The sequence below is a fragment of the Rhynchophorus ferrugineus genome, unplaced genomic scaffold, assembly GCF_030347505.1.
Source record: "Rhynchophorus ferrugineus isolate W39M unplaced genomic scaffold, kcgeb_rfMv2 rfM2, whole genome shotgun sequence".
NCBI classification, from domain to species: Eukaryota; Metazoa; Arthropoda; class Insecta; order Coleoptera; family Curculionidae; genus Rhynchophorus; species Rhynchophorus ferrugineus.
In genome coordinates this window covers 11,327,879-11,349,807 of record NW_027472581.1, presented here as the reverse complement: position 1 = coordinate 11,349,807, position 21,929 = coordinate 11,327,879, and the positions used below count along the sequence as shown (strand labels likewise).

Here is a 21,929-nt window from a genome sequence, read left to right as displayed (position 1 = left end):
GTTAGATACAGTTGACTCAATGACAGAAGTTTTCTAATTGTTTTGTTTCAAGTTAAACGGACAACGCAAACATATTTATTTTTATATAAAAACCGCAGTATTACCTAATGTTACAAGTTCAGTCAATGCAGGTGTATTTTAATTTAATTCAAACGATTAAAAAGAAACCTAGCGCATCGGTTGGGCATTTTATTTATAATAGACCACAAAAGACGATCGTTATTGAATTTTACACGAATCACGTTCGGACTTGTTTGGTACGCGTAAACTCACACACGCCTTCGCACTGTTGAAGGAAAAAACACCGACGCTATTATAGCATCGATTATCTACATACCATCGGAAACGAGTCTGAACGTCGGAAAAATATGACATTTCTGCCCACCGCTGCGTATATTTGCGCAACACAAAAAACGTTCTATTCTAATTAATTGAAACTAAAAATACACTTCCAATTCGTTTATAAATATAACGAATCACTTTATAAACAGACCGTTCATAGATCTCTTCCGACATTCCGGAATTAACTTATGACAGAACATGACGTAACAAGTCTTCTTTTTATTTTATTTTTAAATCGCTACGCAATATATTAAAATAAGTAATAAATTAAGAAGAACAATATCCCCAGATGTCGAAACCACTCAAACTGATACGATAGAAAAAGATAAACTTTATTCTGCACACGAAAATGAATGTGTGATCATAATTCCTAACGTATGAATCCAATTATCGAGTGCAACGGTCTTCTGAACTCATGAAAATTTTAACAGAAACAGTTTTAATTTAGATAAGCACAGAACAGATGGGAGATTCATATAAAAAAAAACCCGAGTGGTCGATCAGTTTATAGAACAATAGTGATATCGCCGACACATATTTGTTTTATTAATTCACAAACCATTATTTTGCTAATAAATCTAGAATAGTCGCAGACCGAATTGATTTGTTATTGTAAGTTTGAATTCATCCGAAGAGGCCGTCAAACGTGTGTTACGAATTGAACCGAGCGTTAGAGTATGGCGTAGTGCCAAAAACGACCAATTCGTTTTTTTACGAGAATTATTTTAGTAAGCAAAACGCGCGCGAATCGACAGCAAACGAATTTCGCGACGACAGATATTCATTTATACATCCTCAATAGAAACCGAAGGTGATTTTGTGTGAAGTTGAGAGCCGATCCGAACATGTACGGTGTGAAAATGTCCGCCCCTTGGCCGATAAAAAGGGGGGCATTTAAAAGTGTGGACTTTAACGAAGAGGCCAAGCCAATATTGGTTTCGGATATAAACACTCCGGCGAATGCAAAAATACGCTACGTTCCAGAAAATGTAATTTTTTCGTACTTTATTATAAACGTTCAATGTTTTCTGTTTTTATCGTAACAGTAGTTTAAAAATTCCTACGTATATCATAATTTATTATCAAAAATTAATGGAAATCTATGATGAAGGTGTTTTAGTTCCCAACACTTACAAATGTTTTAGTGGTGGGCAAAGTGCCAGTTGTTTTTTTATTATTTTGTTACTGTTCAACTTTTCTTATGAAATAATAGTGTTCGAGGTATTAATATAGGTGATTTAACTGTTAATTTTATGAGAAAAAAATATAAATCATGGATAGATATTATTTGAATCTGTTTACTTATGAAATATAGTTTTTATATGAATAAAAACAATTTGCAAAACTATAACATACTCCAAAGTTCTATTATAAATTGATTTAGAATATAAATTAATTTAAATGATAACCCCTGAACTCTGCCAGAAAGTAAAAATAACAGCATACCAATTTTGCGCTTCTTAATTTTTGATAATGTTGAGTGTTTAATTATTTTTATGATGTCGTCTTGTTTGCAGGAAGCACGCAGTTTAAAAGCAGGTGACGTCCAACAGCAAGAATCAAAAAACTTGGAACATACCAACCTAAAACTTACTACAGACACATTCAGTACCGAAAAGTCTGCAACGGAATCTCAACAGCAGAAGAAAACCATAACATCTAGTGGTATCTACAATAAGGAACTACACAGTAGGTCCAGTAGCACTGCTGTATACTCGTCTAGCAAAGGCACATCAGCCAAAATGCTAACACAGGTAATATTTTTTTAATATTTTTTTTCGCGTTTTAAAATGAAATTATTCATATACATTTCAAATTCTAATCACTAATTTGTTCAATGATCTTTTGTCACCATTCTGGCAAAACCATAATTTGAACTCACTGAAGAACCAAAGAATTTTCACAGGCCTCTTCTAGTAGCTAGTTTTACAAAATTAAAAGAATATTGCAGATAATTTTGTGAAACTTTGCTTTGTAAAGATGAAAAGCAACTGTTGATCAATTATGTCGTATTTATTACCTTCCTCAATAGTCAGGTTTGAGTAACTTATGATGAACCATTTCGAACCATTGCGGCACTGAGTCTACTTAAGCACTGATCACCGAAAATACGACATAATTTTTGATTAACCTAAATTGCATTTTTCTTTTTAAAGTTTTCTAATTAAAAATAAAAAAGCAAAGTAACAAAAATGACCTTGAATGTTCATTTTTAAAGAATCTAATCTGTCTTCAAAGAATAAATATTTCTATATAAATGCTTCTGTTAAGTAAAATCTAAATTACTTTATCCTCTAACCTTATTGACTATTCCTTTATAAAAATAGCTTTATCTAACACTAACTTTCTTTTTTTAACTAGATTCATGATTTCATGAATGGAAATCCGACTGATGAAATATTAGAAACATCATTAGACGATCTAGAACAACTGTCTGCTGATTCCAAGTACTCTGATGTGGAGAAAGCCATTCATAAATACACAACATACCTGGACAAATCGGTAAAATGCATCCAAGACGCCGAACACAATCCCAAAGCCCCTGAAATCCTCAATAAAATGAATGACGTTATTAGAAAAGCCTGGGCAGTGCCCACCTATGGCCATGAATTGGGTTATACCTTATGTAACGCGTTGCGAAAATGCGGTGGCATGGAGCTTCTTCTCAATAATTGTACAAATACCAATGACGAATTACAGTTCAACAGTGCAAAATTGTTAGAACAGTGCCTAACTACCGAAAACAGAGATTACGTAGTTGAACACGGATTAGATAAGGTCGTAAAGGTTGCCTGCGTTTGTATAAGAAACACCAATTCTGTAGATCACTCCAGAGTAGGTACAGGTATCTTGGAGCACCTGTTTAAACATAGTGAAGAAACATGTAGCGATGTGGTGAAGCTCGGAGGGTTGGATGCTCTGTTATTTGAGATCAGGAAAAAGGACGTGGAAACGTTAAGACATTGCGCTGGTGCGCTGGCAAATTTGAGTCTTTATGGTGGAGCCGAGAATCAAGAAACCATGATAGAAAGGAACGTCCAGATGTGGCTATTTCCGTTAGCCTTCCACAACGATGACAACATAAAGTACTATGCTTGTCTTGCCATAACAGTTCTAGTAGCCAATGCCGAAATTGAAGCCGTTGTAATCCAGTCAGGTACCTTAGGTTTAGTCGAACCTTTCGTCACGCTGCACAACCCTTCGCAGTTTGCCAAATCTAATCTAGCTCACGCACACGGCCAGAGTAAAACCTGGCTGAAGCGCCTCGTGCCAGTATTAAGTTCAAAACGAGAAGAGGCTCGCAACCTTGCTGCCTTCCATTTCTGCATGGAGGCCGGTATTAAAAGGCAGCAAGGAAACACTAATATATTTCAAGAAATCGGAGCTGTGGAAGCGCTAAAAAAAGTAGCCAGTTGTCCTAACGCTGTAGCATCGAAGTACGCAGCTCATGCTTTGAGACTGATCGGGGAGGAAGTCCCTCACAAACTTAGTCAGCAAGTTCCACTATGGTCTACGGAAGATGTAGAGCAATGGGTACGGCAAATCGGGTTCTCCGAAATAGTAAACAGCTTTGTAGAAAGCAGAGTTGACGGTGATTTGTTACTTCAGCTAACTGAAGATAATTTAAAAGACGACATTGGTCTTATAAACGGAATCAAAAGAAAAAGGTATAGTATACAAATTTTTATCTATAGAGCAACGGGTAATATCATTATTTTTATTACGCAGGTTTACCCGAGAACTCCAAAAACTAAAACGAATGGCAGACTACACCTCACGAGATTCTGCGAATATTAACACGTTCCTTCAGTCGTTAGGTCCAGAATTTTCAATATACACGTACAGTCTATTAAATGCGGGTATAGAAACAAAGGATGCCTTAAGAAATATATCAGAAGATCAGCTCTTAAATGAGTGCGGAATTCTAAATTCCATTCACAGATATAGAATAATGGAAGGCATTCGACAACTAGAGAATCGAATAGGAAGTGATCTGAGCGATGACAACCCAGACAAATCCCTGGATGTATTCGTCAGTTATCGGAGATCCAATGGATCGCAACTGGCGAGTCTCCTCAAAGTTCACCTGCAGCTGAGAGGTTTCAGCGTGTTCATAGATGTAGAAAGACTGGAAGCGGGAAAGTTTGATAATAATTTATTACAAAGTATACAGAAAGCCAAACATTTCTTATTGGTATTGACGCCCAATGCCTTGGAGAGATGTAAAGATGACCACGACAAAAAAGACTGGGTACATAGGGTAAGTTGTTTTGAACCACCGACAAGGAACATACTATAATGCAGCATCATTTTTTACAGGAAATCGTAGCTGCCCTATCAGCGAATTGCAATATCATACCTATTATTGACAATTTTACATTCCCCGAACCTGACGAACTTCCTGAAGACATGAGGCAGATCTGCCATTTTAATGCCGTACGATGGATTCACGACTATCAAGATGCTTGTGTGGACAAATTAGAAAGGTGCGTATTAATTTCACTCACCTTAGTGCGTTAATTGTTAATTTTTTTGTATATATGTAGATAAGCTATTTGATTCCCTATAAATACAAATAAAATTGATTCAGTGCCTAAAAACAGCTAAAAGCTTTGATCAAACATATTTTTCGCCGTTTGATTTAATGCCTTAGCATTTAATTGATTTACCACTACTGCTGTATATACGATATTAACTGATCATTATGTAAATTGCTTAATTGGTTGTTTTTTGTACTAACGATAAATCATCTAGATACTAATAATGAACAATCAACATCTCAATACAAAGTACTTGATTTCAATAAACAGTTAATACTAAGACTGCATTAAAAATGAACGACGAAAATTAAGTTTATGACTTATACGGGGATTAATCTACAATTATTGAGAGGAATCTAGTTAACTATGCAAAATATATGATTGTATATTAAATAGTGCAGTCTTGTCTATGTCAAATTTAAAAATCTCAAAACTTGCGTCCTCTTGACTTTCCATTCTTGATAATTGTTAACTTATTCTTATATTATTAATACTTGTATAACAATTCTATTCTATTATAAAACCTATTGTACTATACTGAATCAATAAAATGGACATATAATTATGTAGGTATCATATTGTATTTAATTTTCAAATAAAAAAGAATAATTACATTTGAAGTTAGAAATTATTCCAATAAGAACTGAAATTAAAGACATAAGTAACATATAATTAACAAAATTATACAGGCTCGATATCTACATAAAAATATTAGGTGCTTGCAAATATTTTGACCAGCGATATCAATTGATGAAAATGCCGTATATCAATTTCAATTTTCTCTTTAGTATTACTGAGTTATTTAGTGAATACAGATGCCAATCATGGAATACCCAAAGTTGCATTTCACTCCTTTTGTTTCTTTTGAAGAAATCTGCCGCACAATCCCATCAAACACTTTTAGAAACTTATTTATGGTTATACTCCATCATATCCCAATTATCGGGTTTGTTTTAATGATTTAAGCAGACTTTTGATGTTAATGATCAAGAACAGACTGAAGAACCGAAAAGTTCGAAGGCAATGAAATTTTTTTTCTCAATAAATGCCTTCTTAAAGTGAAAAAATGATCAGAGTATATGCAAGAACTTAATATCTTTGAAGGATTAATATGTATGATTATATTTCGTAATGATCGATATATATTCAATTGCTATGTAAATTTTAAAATGTTTGCAAGTTAAAATTAACTGAATATATGCGATCTGTAAGTATTTTCTATATATTTACCCTTCAAACAATATGTTCAGGTTTTCTGTGGATTTTCAAGTGGTATCTTATATTAATACAAAGCACGGTGTTCAGAGCATCAGCTAAAACGTAGTATTTTTTCAGATTTGTCACTGGAGCAACAAACGTCAGTGACTTTTAACCACCTGCTAATATTAATGATTAATTAAAGTATAGCCTAGTTATAGTAATGCATGTTTTTTGAACTACATTTTTGTGTTGGTGCTTTTATCCACAATAGAAGTAGTTGAACAAACAATATTGGTAATATATATTTATATTATAATATCGTTTATTGTAAGATATCAGTACTTTGTCTAACACATTGTGTTGTATTTTAAATTAATATTACATGAATTATTGCATGCCGCATATAACAAAACCCGCTAAGGTAAGTAGTTAGGAAGACAGCCGATTAACCCTTAGTTGCATACAAAAAAACATGTATTACTAACTTTTATTCGTTTCTTGTCGAGCATGCTTCATGTTAGTTCATTTGTCAAAGTCTGTACCGGTTGATAAATATCGTTCTGTTTTTTTCAGGTTCATGCGAGGCGAGTTGAATGCTAAAGGTAACGACAGTAGTTTGTTGCGAATGGGATTTAGTAAAGGCGACATTACACCCGGAACGCCATCTAATCCAGCGTTAGTTAGACAACAACCCAGCTATCAACGAATGCACAGCAACGATTCGGGTAGTGGGAAAGGCTCCGATAAAGATATCAACGGGAGTGGCGCCATCAGGGATTGACTAGATGGTCCCACAGCCTCGGTTCATACCTCTACACCACTGCCTAGGTAATTATATTTAGCATTATGTATGTGCAGATGTATAATTTGGCATGGAGTAAAAAAAACGATGCATATAAAATTAAAATTGCATTCTTTTGTTGCTATTGGCTAGCTGCTTGCTTCCTATATGTATTATGCTATGATTATATTGTATATTTGCTGTAATTTATAACATTTATTTATAGAAAATACTGAAATTGATGAAAATATTTGGATCAGGAATTAATTCTTATCAATACCATCAAAAGATGTTTTTAGTGCGATCAAAGTTGTTTCATTCAAAGACATCAGAATTTAAATACGAACAAGGGGGTTTATTAATCTTTTATGTGAAGAATTAAATTGTTTCACTGCTTCATTAATAATTAGTTTTATTACTCGATACTCAATGATAATTTATTTCTCACAACAAAATATGCGCTAAAAATTGTTTACCTCTATTATAATCATTTGCTACTTGTTTAAGCCACTGCTCATCATGCGCTTTATCCAAAATTGTTACAGCCGCAAACTTATTTTGTCGCATTTAAAAAACCTTTTCAAAATCTCTCTTGTTTCTGGAAAGCCATCGGATTTCACTGTGCAAGAAGAGTGCTTCATTTCGACTACCCATTTCTCTACACAATTTTAGATTGTTACGACTGGAGACGATTACTTGATATGTTCAGTATTTGTTCTGTCAATTCAGATATTCTTTATTATATGATGTTTGCATGGGTTTCCAGAGATGGTGCAGAACAGATTATTTGTCGCACTACTTACTTAACGCCGCTACTTACAACACATCAGAAACATCATATTGCTCTAAAAGACCATCTTCAACATGGTCATATGTGAAATCTACCAATCGTGTTCAACATTGAGTTGCTGTAGCTTTTTTTACCGCGTCATCTCCAAGTACGCACCTTTTATGAAATATGTCGCTCTATTTTTAAATAATACCTATATCCAACTGTGGAATTATTTAAAAGGCATAAATAACTTTAGACATTGCTGATCTAAAGTGTCAAATTCAATTATTTTAATATTTGTTTGTCCGTCGCTTATTGATAACACATACTAACAGTGGACCGGATTTTCCAGTTTGATTTAAAGAAATATGCTATCAAAACCTATCTTACTTGTACATATGAAGCTGGTTACACAGACTCACTACGTTTCAGTTGTAGAGTTTAATATTAACTGTTTAAAAATGTGATTTTGAGTTGTCAACAACAAAAAAAAACATGGCGAAATGTTGAAAGAAGTATAGAAATGAGAAATTATTGAACTTGCAAATAAGCTAGATAGTTAACCGAGTCAAGAATAGGAAACATGTTTGCACTGCTATGGAAACTCGGAAGGCGTGAAAAATGGTTATCATAATCATAGTTTAGTTCCTTGCCAGACAGAAACAAAAATTATGGCGTAAAATAACTGTTTATAACAAACGACCATAAAAATTATAAAATAAAATAATCATGGGTTTATCCCAAAGGACTCGCAATATCGACATCGCAGTTAAAATATTTAGTCATAGGTTCTTGCTCCGAATGTATATTATAGTAGCTGCTGATGTATATTATATATACTAACACTAATTGAACGATTTAATAAAGAACTATTGAGGAGAAAGCCAGCAATGAAATCCTTATCAAAATCTTCATCGTGTTATCAATGTTACCGAAGGTATAGAAAATGATGATAGAAAGCTACCTTAATAAATGCTTATGCAAATGAAAAAAAAATGAGAATTAATTCCTGAACCCCAAATTACTTTTGCTTCTCTATTTTTAATCACAACACATAAATCCGGAATGCAATGTTTAATTTTATAACTCTCGCCGTTGTCAATGAACAGATCTATTATTTGATATGTAGCATGGCATAATAATGCTTGTATAAAGAATTAACCGAATCCTGCAACTAATTATAATATTTCAGTTCCTAGTTGTAGGTACTTCAAAGCTGGTAGTCCATCGCGGAATTGGATCATCAATCCAAAATCGAACAGATGCCTACCCAACCATTATCCGTTACGAAGAGGATCAATCACACCCGTATCATCCCTAGCGCTGTTCAGTACACCCGGTACACCCAATAGATCTCGTAGTCTGGATGGCCTACTTGATTCCGAATCGAAAAAAGCCGAAGAAGTATCTATTCCGTCCGAAACAGCCCCTGAACGCTGTACAAATTTCGACACACCTAAAGAAAAACAGACTGACACGCACACCAATCTCAATAAAATTAAAGCTTATAGTGTAGAGGATGCCCTTGATAGTTCGCCAGATCTGGATAGGCATTCAGTTCAAAGTAATTGTAGCGATTTAAAAAAGAAGCAGAATTTTATGGATCGGTGTGTTAACAAAGTGAGATCTCTAATCAGAAAATAAAACAACGGCAGCAGAAACTAAAGCTTTGATATTGTAAATTTGTCACAATCGACAAATTATAGAAGTGATATTTTAATATATTTCATGTATGGCAACTAAATTACTTAGTACAAAACGTGTGCTTTCCCACAATCTTGTAAAGCCTTTTAAAATGTGTGATTATGTTTTTAAAAATACTAGGGTTTAGTCTTAACAATTTTACGGTAAAGTATTTTTGGTATAAGTATAGCGGTCAATGATATTTTTTATTGTTGGTTTGTTAAGCATATTTAACAATACTTATACTTGATTATTTTAATGTGTTGTAACATATTACTCATCGTAATAATATAATTTATGTTTAAACACCAAAGCTTGCTTACTCTAAGCAAGAAATCCAAATGGTTTAAGATAACATTTATTTTCAATAACTTTATATGTTGTATAGTTAATACAAAATTTTACCTAAATTATTTTAAAGTTTTAAATAAATGTTGTACTGTTTATTATTGTTTTACAATTTGTTAGTGTTATTTGTTTGTAAATTATTGTAAATTTGTGTATAAGAGAGTTATTGAAAATAAATTATAAGCATCATTTCCTACAGATTACTTTTGTTGTAATCTTTCTAATTTAATGATGTTGTTTTTACATTTTTAACACTCTAAGCGATATAATTATTAGGTAATAGATGTAAAGTCGTTTTTCTATTTTATGTTATATTTAAAAATATATTTTATTAAAAGCTCTATTGTCTGTTTTTCAAACCTACTAAACTCACCACATAACCTTGTTCCTCGCTTATATCTTAATTTATATAGTTAATCCGGTTTTTCAGTGGTTTACACAACAATTAATATCACAAAACGTTGAACTGTCTGTATATTTTGTATTCAATACGTTTGCCGTACAAATTAATCATCATAATTTTATGATTTTGAATTAAAAAAGTAGAAATATAAAATTGACATTAGGGTTGAGAAAGTATCGATATAGATAGTTCAATTTGTTAAAATTTTTGAAAGATATGTTTTGATACATCAACTTTGGAATATTAATCCAAATATAGGAGAAGCATAAAATCCATATTATTTTTCTGATCAAAATTAGAAATGTATAAAAAAAATTTTAGCGAGTAACATTTTATTAATTATCATTTGCTTTGAGTGTAGACGGGGAAGGCAACTTTCGCCTGAGCTTAAATTTATTATTCCATTTTCAAAATCAGAAAATTAATCACAGTTATTGTGCAATATAAGAAAATTATAATAGATATTGCTATATTAAGGTGGTATATCGAAAATATGGTGAACTCCAGAAAAGGGGATCAAACACAATTTTGATTTAATTTTGGCCATTTTATTGTGTGATTGTGTGAATCAAAAATTGTGATTCTAAAATCTAAAATATGTGATTAGTATTGCGTTCTCAATATCATCGCAAAAAGGGTATCTGATTTAAATCGCACTGTACCTAGTGACAGAGGTGGGTTGACAGTAGAGAACATACGCAAACTTTAGAAAACGTATGTTAAATAAATACTGCTTTTATTAATAATAAGTTTAAGTTTTGTTATATAGTCTATATGCATCGAAATGCCTATAGATATTTCTTACACTCCTAACTCTTCCTAATCCTAATCGCACCACAGATATATATACTTATACTTTGTTTATTCATTACACATAAACATAATGGGTTGTATAAGCATTTTAGAGATATGCAACTAATAATTAATATTATTATAATTTCAACAGATAACTTCAGTTTTACAAAATCGACTTAATCGATTAATATTATTTATTTGTATGTATTATACGTATTTTATATGAGAACTACTGTTTTATTAATTTTATTGGCCAAAATTTATAAATGTACCTTAGGCAACCTTAAATATAGAAGTAACTATTTTAGTTAATGTCACAGAATCAGCTGATGCGATCAAAGCATGACAGTTTTTTAAACTCTTGTAGTGGTGTTGAATATATACTTAAATATACAAACTACAAACATGCAAACAAATTTAGTAGCCTATCAGAACTATTTTAACCTTCCACCTGAGCTTAAAGTGAAACCTTTAGCTTTAATTGGATTTTCAGGATTGGACACTGTAAATAATGCAGTACATAAATCAATTTGGGAAACTTTTATTAATCGCAATGAAAAAGCCGCTGTATCATATAAATTAATAAGCAATACCCATAAGTTTCCTAATGTGAAAACTAAACGAAGTTCTTATGATTGGTATGTTCCAAAAGGGATTCTGAAAAAAAATTGGATGTTGAAACATTTAAACGAGTTACCTGCCATTATAGTGATTTTTTATGATTTAGATTGGAATGATAGTTCATGGATTGAAAAGATGATTGAATGTGCCTCGAGGGTACAATCTTTAAGGTACTTTAATTAATTAATTTTTTCATTAATGCTTGTATTTTAATATTTGTTATATTTTAGAGCAACTCTTGAAGGTAGAGATACTCGTATCATTGTTGTGTTAATACAGAATAACTTACCTATACCAGAAGATCCTTTAGCTGCAGAAAGAGCTATTGCTTTATGTTCAAGCTGTGAATTAAACTCACAATCTTTATATGTTCTTCCACATGGACAACATTTATTAGTTAGTTTTTAATTAAAATAACTTTGATTTTATTGTTATTTTCAATATTTTTTCAGGGTTATACAATAAGATTAGAAAGTGCATTTTTTGAGTTTTGCCAAAATTATTATCAAAGCCTTATAAAAAACATAAAACAACATAAGGAACATCTGAATAAAAGTTCGCATCAGTATTTATATGTCAGGCATCAATTTAAAATGGCCTTTTTAAGTGAACTGAGACAAGACATCCAATCAGCACATAAGTAAAATATCAATATCTGTTAGGAATTTACATAACTTTGAAATTAATTTCAGGCATTATACTCTTGCATATAATAATTTACTAGATATTCGTATAGTTGATACAAATGCTTTGGAAATTCGAACAATTGCTGGTTTTATAAACTACAAAATATGTAAATTAATGTTTGTTTTAAATCTACCAAGAGATGCCATTTCACAGTTTAAATCCCACATTGATAAATTTAAGACTAGAATAGGATTTCAGGAATTAGTTTTCGAACATTATGCATGGCTTTCAAAACAGTGAGTCTGATAAATTAATTGGAATTCAGGGAATATTTAAAATATTCTTTTTAGATTAGAAATATTTGCGGATATTTTTGATGATGCTGTGAAACATGAGTTGCCTGCTTTACAAACTCAACATCCTGGTATTTATTACGAACAAGCAGCTCAGTATGCGATTGCTCGAAAGAATTCTTGTCAAGATCTTTGTTCTGTAAGTTTTGTTTATAAAAGATCAACCCCTTTTGTCGATTGGCTGGTTCATAACACTATTTTTTTAATACTGAAACCTAGCAACAATGAAAATTTAAGTTTTTTTAAACAATCTTTTTACGTAGCAAAGTATACAAAGCGAGAGACCCATAAAACGGTAAGAAAAATACTAAAATATCTTGGATTTTACTTCGTTCTCGCTTTCACTTGCTAAATCGTCACTAGACCATTTGCGGTAGTAGAGTCTTGAAATGTATAACTATACTCACCAAGATATTTTTTGTGTCAATTCAAGCATCCTAATATTAAAGTACAAATTGCATTGACAATACCATTAATTTTTTTTGTTATGGCTTATCCTTGCTCCTATCTATATCTTGTGTTTTGTGCCATCAACTGGACTTCGACGTTGAAACAAACTAAAATAAAATAAAAACCTAAAAATTAAAGAAACTTATTTTTCATGCCGATGCTGGATAAACAAAAGGCTGTTTTTTTTTCTCTTTTTGTTCTGGAAATGCTGCACTAGTTTAATTCTTTTTATTTAGAAAATCATTGCATATCCTAGCCCTGATCCACTGGAAGGTATAGACAAGATGGAATTTTTCGCACAACGGCCTTGGCGACCAGGAAAAATTGCTGCAGAACCTCCGGAACCTGTCGTGGAAGCCAACGGAATTCAGGCTTTGCAGTTTTTAGAGAATCAAATCAACCACTCAGTAATATAATGTTCTTAATAATATTAATTTATTATCAATTTGTACATATCAATTCCAGGGTATTATAATTTCCCTTTATGGACTTGCTATAGCCCAATATAAAATTTACAAATGTCCTCGCACCAGGAGGCATTTGATTTTAAAGATGGCAGAGGAATGTTATGATTCAAAAGACTTTGGAAAAGCTTTAACGTATGTTTGTTTTTTCTACCGGTTTTTGTTTTACTTACTATATTAATTTTAGGCTCTTTACTCATATGCTCTCGGATTATAGACAAGAAAAGTGGTGGGTAATTATATCGAATATCTTAGAAAAAGCCATAAAGTGTGCTTTCCTTACCGCCAACGTTCAAGACTACATACATCTGGCTTTCGAAATTTTGGGTTCGTTAATTAGTATTTCATCGGAAGATAAAAAACGAATCTATGAAAATCTGAATCGGATTTTAAAGGTAAATAATAAAAAAACGCATTAATTTTTTATTATAATTGTTATTCAACGTAATCCTTTAATAGGAATGAAACAATTGTTAATAATTTTATAGTAGGCTTAGGAAAAGAAAGAAAATTTTCTTTAATATTTCGGGGTAGTGAACATTTTAATTACAATATGTTAAAAAAGCGAACAATTGTTAGAAAAAGGACTGTATAGATCAGAATTGAAAATATATTGTATTATATGAAATATAATATAAACAAATTTAGATAATTATACAGGCGAAATAATGCTTGAAGTGTCAGTGTTCTAAACTTGGCGCCATCTATAGGGAACAAATCACGAACCTTTCTAGATAAACATAATCAATATTTTAATAAGTTGGGTAAATTTGCTTAATTAATAATTTGATGTATTTTTTTAATTTTTGGGTTGATCTTTCAAAATATTGACAATTACAAGCAATATGTCAGTAAATATCATTTGATAATGGTCTTTTATCACTTTAAAAAATATCCAAATATATTATATATTAGAGAGAGATAGAGATAGAGACTTAGAGATGATATTTTAGAAACAAATTCCATTTGGTGATCCCAAATTGCCCCATGATATATTACAAAATGCTATTATACTCTGGCAACCAGTTTTTAACGTGGATGCATCAGCATTTACCTTAGACATGACAAACATTACATCTTGTATTGAAACAAAAGTTAGATTTGCGAAGCCTACCTTTGAAATGGATCAAAATGTCATATTGGAATTGTTCGTCAAGTAAGTAGAATTCAACAAAACTTAATTGTTACTATTGTCTAAATGAAACATGTTTTAGGAGCTTCTGCCCGTTTCCTTTGACGTTTTCCGATATTACTGTTAAAATTAATTCGCCGAATATAAATTCTGAATTCAGTATTCAAAAATCAGAGGATACCAGTTTAGTATTTCATCCTAATGAAGTTAAAAAGTATAACATCGAATTTGAATCAAATCCAAATGATATCAATAAAGAAGTTCAGGTACAGCTAATTTTAATGAAAATTGTAATACTAGGACCTATCCATTTTTTATTCTATTATATTTATTATTAGGTTGAATGGGTGAATATTCAAATCGGTAAACCCGATTATTTAGTTAATTTGAAATTCGGTACTCAAATAACCCAATCGGAAACGATAGAGAAAAAATATTTCCATAATTACGGAAAGGTACATGAATTTAAGAATATAAAACCACTGTATAATGCTGTTATTGTACCAAGAAATTCCAAAATAAAAATAAAATTTGAGCACGCCCCACCAATTTTGTTAGAAGAATGTTACAAAATCAATATTTCCATTACAAACGAGGAACTTAATAACATTAAGGATATGAAAGTGGAAGTGCATTCTGAAAATCTTAACACTAATGGTAAATATTAATAATTCCTAATATTCCTGGACTGTTTAAATCTATTCGACAGATTCTCTTATCTTCCGTCCTCCTGATGTTACTAAATTTCTATTTATGTTCCTTGTCATTAACTTTCTATGCATAACGGGTCAATCGAAAAGTTCCCGACCTGACACATAGATGGCGCTACTAGAATTAAATCCATATGTTTTTTAGTTAGCCCTAACTCTCAAAAGATGTGTATATAAATTTGACAGCTGTTGGATCATTAGTTTGTGAATTATAACATTTTGAGTGAAGCAACTTTTGTTATTGTGAAAAAAAAATGGATAAAAAGGAATTTCGCCTGTTGATAAAATATTGCTCTTTGAAGGGAAAAAATACAGTTGAGGCAACAATTTGGCTAGATGCGGAGTTTCCGGACACTGCCCCAGGAAAATCAACCATCAAGAATTGGTATGCTAAGTGTAAACGTGGTGAAATGAACACTGAATACGGTCAACGCAGTGGACGCCCAAAAGAGGTTGTTACCGACGAAAACATTTAAAAAATCCACAAAATGATTTTGAATGACTGTAAATTGAAATTGAATGAAATAGCAGACACTCTAAAAATATCAACTGAACGTGTACATAATATCATTCACGAATATTTGGGTATGAGAAAGCTCTATGCAAAGTAGGTGCCGCGCGAGCTCACTTTTGATCAAAAATACCGACGAGTTGATGATTCGGAGCAGTGTTTGAAGATGATCAAGCGTAATAAACCCGAGTTTTTGCGTCGATATGTGACAATGGATGAAATATGATTCCAACATTTCACTCTGAAGTCCAATCGACAGTCATCCGAATGGACTGCATACGATGAACTCGCTTTAAAGCGTGGGAAAACGCAACAGTCGGCTGGCAGGGTTATGGCGTCTGTATTTTGGGATGCGCATGGAATAATTTTCATTGACTACCTTGAAAAAGGAAGGACCACCAACAGCGACTATTACATAGTATTATTGGACCATTTGAAGGACGAAATCGCCGAAAAACGGCCGCATTTGAAGAAAAAGAAAGTGCTGCTTCACCAAGACAATGCACCGTGTCAAAAATCCATGAATTGGTCTTCGAATTGCTTGCTCATTCACCGTATTATTCCTGTTCTCAGATCTCAAAAGAATGCTCGCTGGGAAGAAATTTTCGTGGAATGAAGAGCTGATCGCCGAAACTGAGGCCAAATCGTACTACAACAATGGAATCGAAAAGTTGGGGGGTCGCTATAATCAGGGTATCACCCTTGAAGGGGATTATGTTGAATACAAAAAATAATTTTGCCAAAAAAATTTGTTTTACTATGGTAGGCCGGGGACTTTTCAATGGACCTGTTATATTGAAAACATTTTTGTTTATTAATACAATCTAATTATTTCAAATATTTCTAGCACAGTTTTCATTATCGACATCAATGAAAGCTGAAAAACTCCCACTCTTGTTACCAACTCCATCAGATTTGACTGTAAATGCAACAGTTACATCTAGTTTATATGTTAAAGTTACGACATTGCAAAGTTGCAATTTAAATGTGAAGATAACTTACATATTAGATAATGGCAAACCGATTATCAGCATTAAAAACGAGTTGGTTACGTTACCAGTGTGTCAACCGTTTGAAGTTTCAACAGCTTATTTTTCGATCTTGATGCAAGAAATACAGAAGTTCTATGCTGGTGAAGAATTCGGCGTTATGCCCATAGTAAAATATAACTCTCCGTGGCCTATTCAGATCGAAAACACATCTGTTGATTTTGTATGTATATAGTAAATATTTTAAAGGAAAATGTAAAGTGTTGTATTCTAGATGCCCCCGATAAGATCGGTAGAATCAAAAGTCCAAAGTCACCTAGCAGGATGTTCCTTCAACACCGAAGAAATCGGTACCGAGTTATTTTTGGCAATATCGGAAAAAATGTCTGATCAAAATATGGTTATAGGAGATTATACTATCACATGGAAAAGGTATATAGTATTTTTATTAGTTTATCAATATAGGTTTATGAAAAAGTAATTATCATTTAAAAGAACAACTATTTGCGATTAATAGACGTAATTACGTCCTGCAGTAATAAAAACCTGGGTAGTTAGTAAGTAAGGAAAAGGGCAGTCTCAGTTTCTTTCAAAATCAAGTCGTTTATTTGCCAAAAAGACATTATTATATGGACAGTACAAGATCATATGGTGGATGCGGCTTATTTTTAATTTCATCCATTAATACAATTTTTCGACAATTTAATATGGTTGTACATTGCCATGGATAACAAGTAAGAAATATCAGTAAGAAATCCATCGACCATACACCAGATGCAATCAACTAAGTAATTTTTTTGGGTCTTTTTCTAGTTATTGTTGTTAACATTTTGTTATGCTCTGCTTAGGCTAAACCTTATCTAGACCTTCTGTGGTCTGGATTATGCTCAGTTAATACTTCATCTCATACAATAATTTGGTTAATTTATATTTATCAACAAAATAATTTACAATTATAAGAAATTTAATATTTTTTTTATTTTTAATTTTATTTTTGTTAATTGATGTAGTGTTTGTCTATTTTTGTATGTGGTGTTTGAGAATACAATATAGATATAAAGAAAAGGTTCTTCAAGGAGCAACAGACCATATTACCTAGGTACTAAGAAACCCTATATTAATGTTGTCTTGGGCTTGCTCTAAACCCAAGGCTTAAAATGAACCGTTAAAGGTAACAGGTGGGTAGAAGATTGCATATAAGTTTGGGAAAGCGTACATGCGAGAAACAAGGAGAATAGTAAATACATGGATAAAAGGATATTAAAAATATGTGAGATATGGCCACATGTTGGTCCAGTCAGCTTTTGCAGTACATTGGATGGATACTGGCCACAACATTAAGCTCAATAAAGTTGAGGTTTTAGCTACTCCACAAGGCTGTCTTGAGAGAAAACATCGAAAGGGTTTTGAGATTTATAAACACGCAAAGGCTGTAAGGCTAATTCTATCCACATTATGCCAATATTCTCTCGATTTTTTCATTGCTCAAAGGAACCTGAAAATACTGGAGAGTTGATCTCTCAGATGTGACTGGGACTTGTTTAAACATTATGACCAGAATTTATATATTTTATCTACTTGACATCAGAGCAGTACAACTCACAGTATGTTTGAATGAATTGTTGGTTATATGTTTTTGTTAACATTTATTGCCAAATTTTTTTAAATTATAAGCAAATTATGTTTATTTAGAAACAAAACTATTGAGATTATTTTAACAAGATCATTTTGAAATGTAATGAATAATGAAATGAACTCACTGTATACACCACATATCACTGTTCATAATAAGTTGGTGATCATGACAAAATTATTTACAGTGGCACTACAATAATAATAATACTCTAATCAAACAAAAGTAATAAATAAAAAAAATATGAAGTTATTTATTGTGAACAAGTTTTATAAGCGAGCTATATTTGAATGTTACTTAATCATCACGATTATGTGCTTTTTTCATACAAAATTCTAATCACAGCTTTTCGAAACCACTTAATTTTCCTGATTTAGCTCCATTGTATTTACGGCTACTCCCTAAATTCAAAAATCTCTTCGAGGATATCGTTTTGAGCGGATTGAAGCAATTCCAGAAACTGATATCAACAACTGTTGAACAAAAATGTTGACATAATCTGCGTTTTATTTTTTATAGAGAGAATGGACTAACTGCAGTTACTAAGGTTACATTGCATGGCCATCACTGTGATTGGATCCCCTTAAATTTAAAATTAATAGCACCAGCTCATGGTTACGTGAGAACACCTTTAATAATCGAATACCACTTGATAAATCATTCGTCCCATTTGGTACAGTTAGATGGAGGGATGGAAACCAGTAAGGCCTTTATGTATTCCGGTTATAGACAGGTAAGAATATTACAGACAGTAATAAGGTCTATGAAATTTTCTTTTGTTTATATATGTTGTCTTTTAAATACATAAAATTACGGGAATCAACGGGGGTTTGGCTTAAAAAAATTAATTTTCTTTCGTTCATAACTTGGAATTCTAGATATTAACATTAGGCTTATACATTTGTTTTAAAGATTTTTCTTATTTGAAGCTTTATTATGAAAAATCGGTAGATTATTTTATTCAAAGTATTGTTCATCGATAGCAGCTACTTGTCCTATCTTTCAGGCAATTTACAGATTTGATCTTGAAAGAATTATATATTTCTTGAGCCTATTCACGAATCGAGTTATTTTTTAGTATCTTCATAAGAAGTGAAGCGCAGCAAAAAGTGAAGCAAAAAGTTATGATTTATATATGGCAACAAGTGGTAATCAGAAGGCCTAAGGTCTGGAGAATACGGCGGGTGGGATAACACTTTCCATTATAATGTTTCCAAATATGTTTTTACCGGTTTTGCAACATGTCATGCTGAAGAATAATATTGTTGGCTCATATTCCGGCCTTTTTTTGCTAGCGAGCGTTGTAGTCTATAGCGATCCTCATTGATGGTTTCAATGCCTCCAAATCCTCGGCTTCAATTTTTATTGGCTATTCGGAACACTATTCACATGTTGAAATCGATGGAGCATCTTCACGCGGTATTCGATGACCTTCAGCCGCTTTTTTCATTCAATTTGAGGAAGTGACGCAGCGTGAGTCACCGCGACATAATTTTGTTGGTTTAAAGAACAATAGCTACCGCACAATATTGCTTCGCAGCCTGCCATGATGCAGTTTTGGCTAACGTGATCCTTTAGAATGCAGTGTTCTTGTCTCAGTTTTCGCTTAAAGTCACGATGAGTGTTTAAAAATAGAAGAATTAATCGAAGCTGTGCTGATTCGACAAGTTTTATACGATGTAGTCGTGTAGACTACATGAGGACTAAATTCTTTAGTTAAAGTGAATTATTCGTGAGTCTTTCTTCTTTTTGGATGCAAACTTCTCAGTTACCTTTTACTAGCCATCTTGGATATAAATATTACCATTTCAGATTCGAATTCATCTTCCATATCACATTCAGAACTAAATTCCAGTTTAGTCGGTATTAGTAAAGTATCAATTGCCATTGTACCAAGCCTACTACTGTGTACAACTCTACTGCGAAGCGAGAACTTCAATTCTATTTGTGCGGTTTCGGCGTCTGGCAGTTTTATCCCATGTACAATCACCATGATCCTCACTGCGTCACCTCACCAAGATGTGTCGCATTTTGCGCCTGGCCTTAGTGTGGCTTCAACCGTAGTTGGTTACAAATGTGCCAGATGGGATTTAATACACAATAACACCATTGTAAATTCTTTAAATTTAATTTGTAGGCCTGAACTTTTGTCAAATTTTAACATCTAGTTTTTTTTATTTTAAAATTTAATATATATGTTAATGGATTATTTGATTTTTGATTTAATTGTTTACGAAATTAATATCATGTTATAATTTACAGTTTAGTGTATCGATACTTCCAAATTCAACAAAGATTCTCCAGTACAATCTATATCCGCTTATGGCAGGCAGTGTAACTTTACCAAGGATAATTTTATCTATTCCTGAAAATAGTACCGATGGGCCAGCTTTAAGACAGGATCAGCTGAATCAGTTAATTGATAGAAACATTCCCCAAGAGATATTTATCATGGTAAGATGCTACTTATATGCATAGGGTGTATTTAAATAGAATATTTTTTTAGCCTCAATCTAATACAGAGCTACCAGAAATGATAAGGAATCAGCTGGAAGTGGTTAGTTAACTTTATTATGTTCTGTTCTGTTATTACCTGATAATAATGATTTTTATTAAATTATCTGTTTTTTATATACAGTTTTATTTAATTCTTTTTAATATCCTACAATATTTTAATGGGAAATACTAGTTACCTGACTAAATCTACATATTTTGTTTTCTCATACGAGAATGTTAATAGAATGTATACAGCATTAAAACTTTTGATTAATTTGGCCGTGTAATGCTTTCATCTGGGATCTGTAAAATTTCCCCACCAGTTACAAATGCCTATATATTACTGCATTTACATAAATATTAGTTTTAGCGATATTTAAAAATATATAAAAATAAGTTTATTAGTCAGAGATTGGTTATCGGGTAATTTTATGAAACCATTAAGTTGCGGTTTTATGTTTTGGCACTAAATCGTTCATATTTTCAATAACATTTAGAATTTCCCCCAATAATCGCGATACTGTCGTCGAATTTTTCTGGTTTAGAGTCTGAAATGTTTGCACATATTAAAACAGTGAATTAACAGTGCAAGGAATACTTAAAGTATATACGAGGTGTTCTAAAAAATAACTAAAATTTTTATTTTACTCCATAGTTCCCATTAGATATTATACATTGAGACCAGTGCTTCTTTCAATACCTTGAAATAATTTTAATTTATTTATTGCATTGTTACTAGTCGTTGCCGATTTACCTACAATTTGTCTTTACAATAATTTAAGGGCGCATCAGCCCTATCTTAGTCTCAGATGTAATAATGTTTATATATTAACGTTACTGTTTTTCTATTAAAGGCATATCACTGCACTACACTACACGAGATTAAATGGCTTGATACATTTGAGTCTGTATCCTGGTGTAATCCAAGAGTTGTATTACTTCGATATTGACATGAGAATGGAGTCTGTCTCCTTTTAATTCTTTTGATTTTTTCTTGTTCTGGAAAACTTGTATCTACATTACTTTTCGCGGAACATTGCAATAATTGAATTCCGTATGTCCATATAGATCTGAACGC

General features: G+C 32.3%; 3 protein-coding genes and 1 long non-coding RNA gene across 18 annotated transcripts in view; 3 read left to right on the top strand and 1 right to left on the bottom strand.

The window, feature by feature from the left end:
• The window catches only part of Sarm (Sterile alpha and Armadillo motif), a 340,621-nt gene extending 333,722 nt beyond the window's left edge, over positions 1-6,899 (top strand). For 9 of the 15 annotated variants that reach the window (XM_076397203.1, XM_076397196.1, XM_076397190.1 and 6 more), the window contains 5 exons: positions 1,860-2,096; positions 2,704-4,010; positions 4,072-4,603; positions 4,663-4,829; positions 6,657-6,899. In XM_076397203.1, coding sequence (XP_076253318.1) covers positions 1,860-2,096; positions 2,704-4,010; positions 4,072-4,603; positions 4,663-4,829; positions 6,657-6,864 — 2,451 coding nt within the window. In that variant the 3' untranslated portion in view covers positions 6,865-6,899. Of the gene's footprint in view, positions 1-1,184; positions 1,332-1,859; positions 2,097-2,703; positions 4,011-4,071; positions 4,604-4,662; positions 4,830-6,218; positions 6,378-6,656 lie in introns of those variants that run through there. The other 6 variants (XM_076397198.1, XM_076397200.1, XM_076397199.1 and 3 more) reach the window with 3 other exon arrangements.
• Positions 1-10,179, bottom strand: part of LOC143191820 (uncharacterized) — a 29,937-nt gene extending 19,758 nt beyond the window's left edge. Inside the window, exon 1 of the long non-coding RNA XR_013004636.1 lies at positions 10,041-10,179. This is a non-coding gene — a long non-coding RNA (uncharacterized LOC143191820). The remainder of the gene's footprint in view (positions 1-10,040) is intronic.
• Positions 6,769-10,008, top strand: LOC143191815 (uncharacterized). The gene is made up of 2 exons (XM_076397230.1): positions 6,769-6,911; positions 8,829-10,008. The coding sequence occupies exons 1-2, from the start codon at positions 6,869-6,871 to the stop codon at positions 9,278-9,280; spliced, it is 495 nt and encodes a 164-aa protein (XP_076253345.1). The 5' UTR covers positions 6,769-6,868; the 3' UTR covers positions 9,281-10,008.
• Positions 10,180-11,173: 994 nt separating the features above from the next.
• Positions 11,174-20,986, top strand: gry (trafficking protein particle complex subunit 11 gry). Its single transcript, XM_076397189.1, has 16 exons — positions 11,174-11,656; positions 11,717-11,882; positions 11,939-12,126; positions 12,179-12,409; positions 12,464-12,605; positions 13,153-13,323; positions 13,382-13,515; positions 13,568-13,775; positions 14,334-14,536; positions 14,595-14,778; positions 14,851-15,169; positions 16,581-16,945; positions 16,997-17,154; positions 18,875-19,088; positions 20,618-20,809; positions 20,862-20,986. Exons 1-16 carry the CDS (start codon positions 11,271-11,273, stop codon positions 20,919-20,921), a joined length of 3,321 nt encoding a protein of 1,106 aa, XP_076253304.1. The 5' UTR covers positions 11,174-11,270; the 3' UTR covers positions 20,922-20,986.
• The last annotated feature ends 943 nt before the right edge of the window (positions 20,987-21,929 follow it).

Bases quoted from the DNA above. Each gene is read 5' to 3' on its own strand.
- gry (XM_076397189.1), top strand. From the start codon at position 11,271: ATGCAAACAAATTTAGTAGCCTATCAGAACTATTTTAACCTTCCACCT. The intron at 13,516-13,567 runs GTATGTTTGTTT...TATTAATTTTAG, and splicing joins GACTTTGGAAAAGCTTTAAC to GCTCTTTACTCATATGCTCT. The intron at 20,810-20,861 runs GTAAGATGCTAC...ATATTTTTTTAG, and splicing joins CCCAAGAGATATTTATCATG to CCTCAATCTAATACAGAGCT.
- LOC143191815 (XM_076397230.1), top strand. From the start codon at position 6,869: ATGGTCCCACAGCCTCGGTTCATACCTCTACACCACTGCCTAG. The intron at 6,912-8,828 runs GTAATTATATTT...ATAATATTTCAG, and splicing joins ACCTCTACACCACTGCCTAG to TTCCTAGTTGTAGGTACTTC.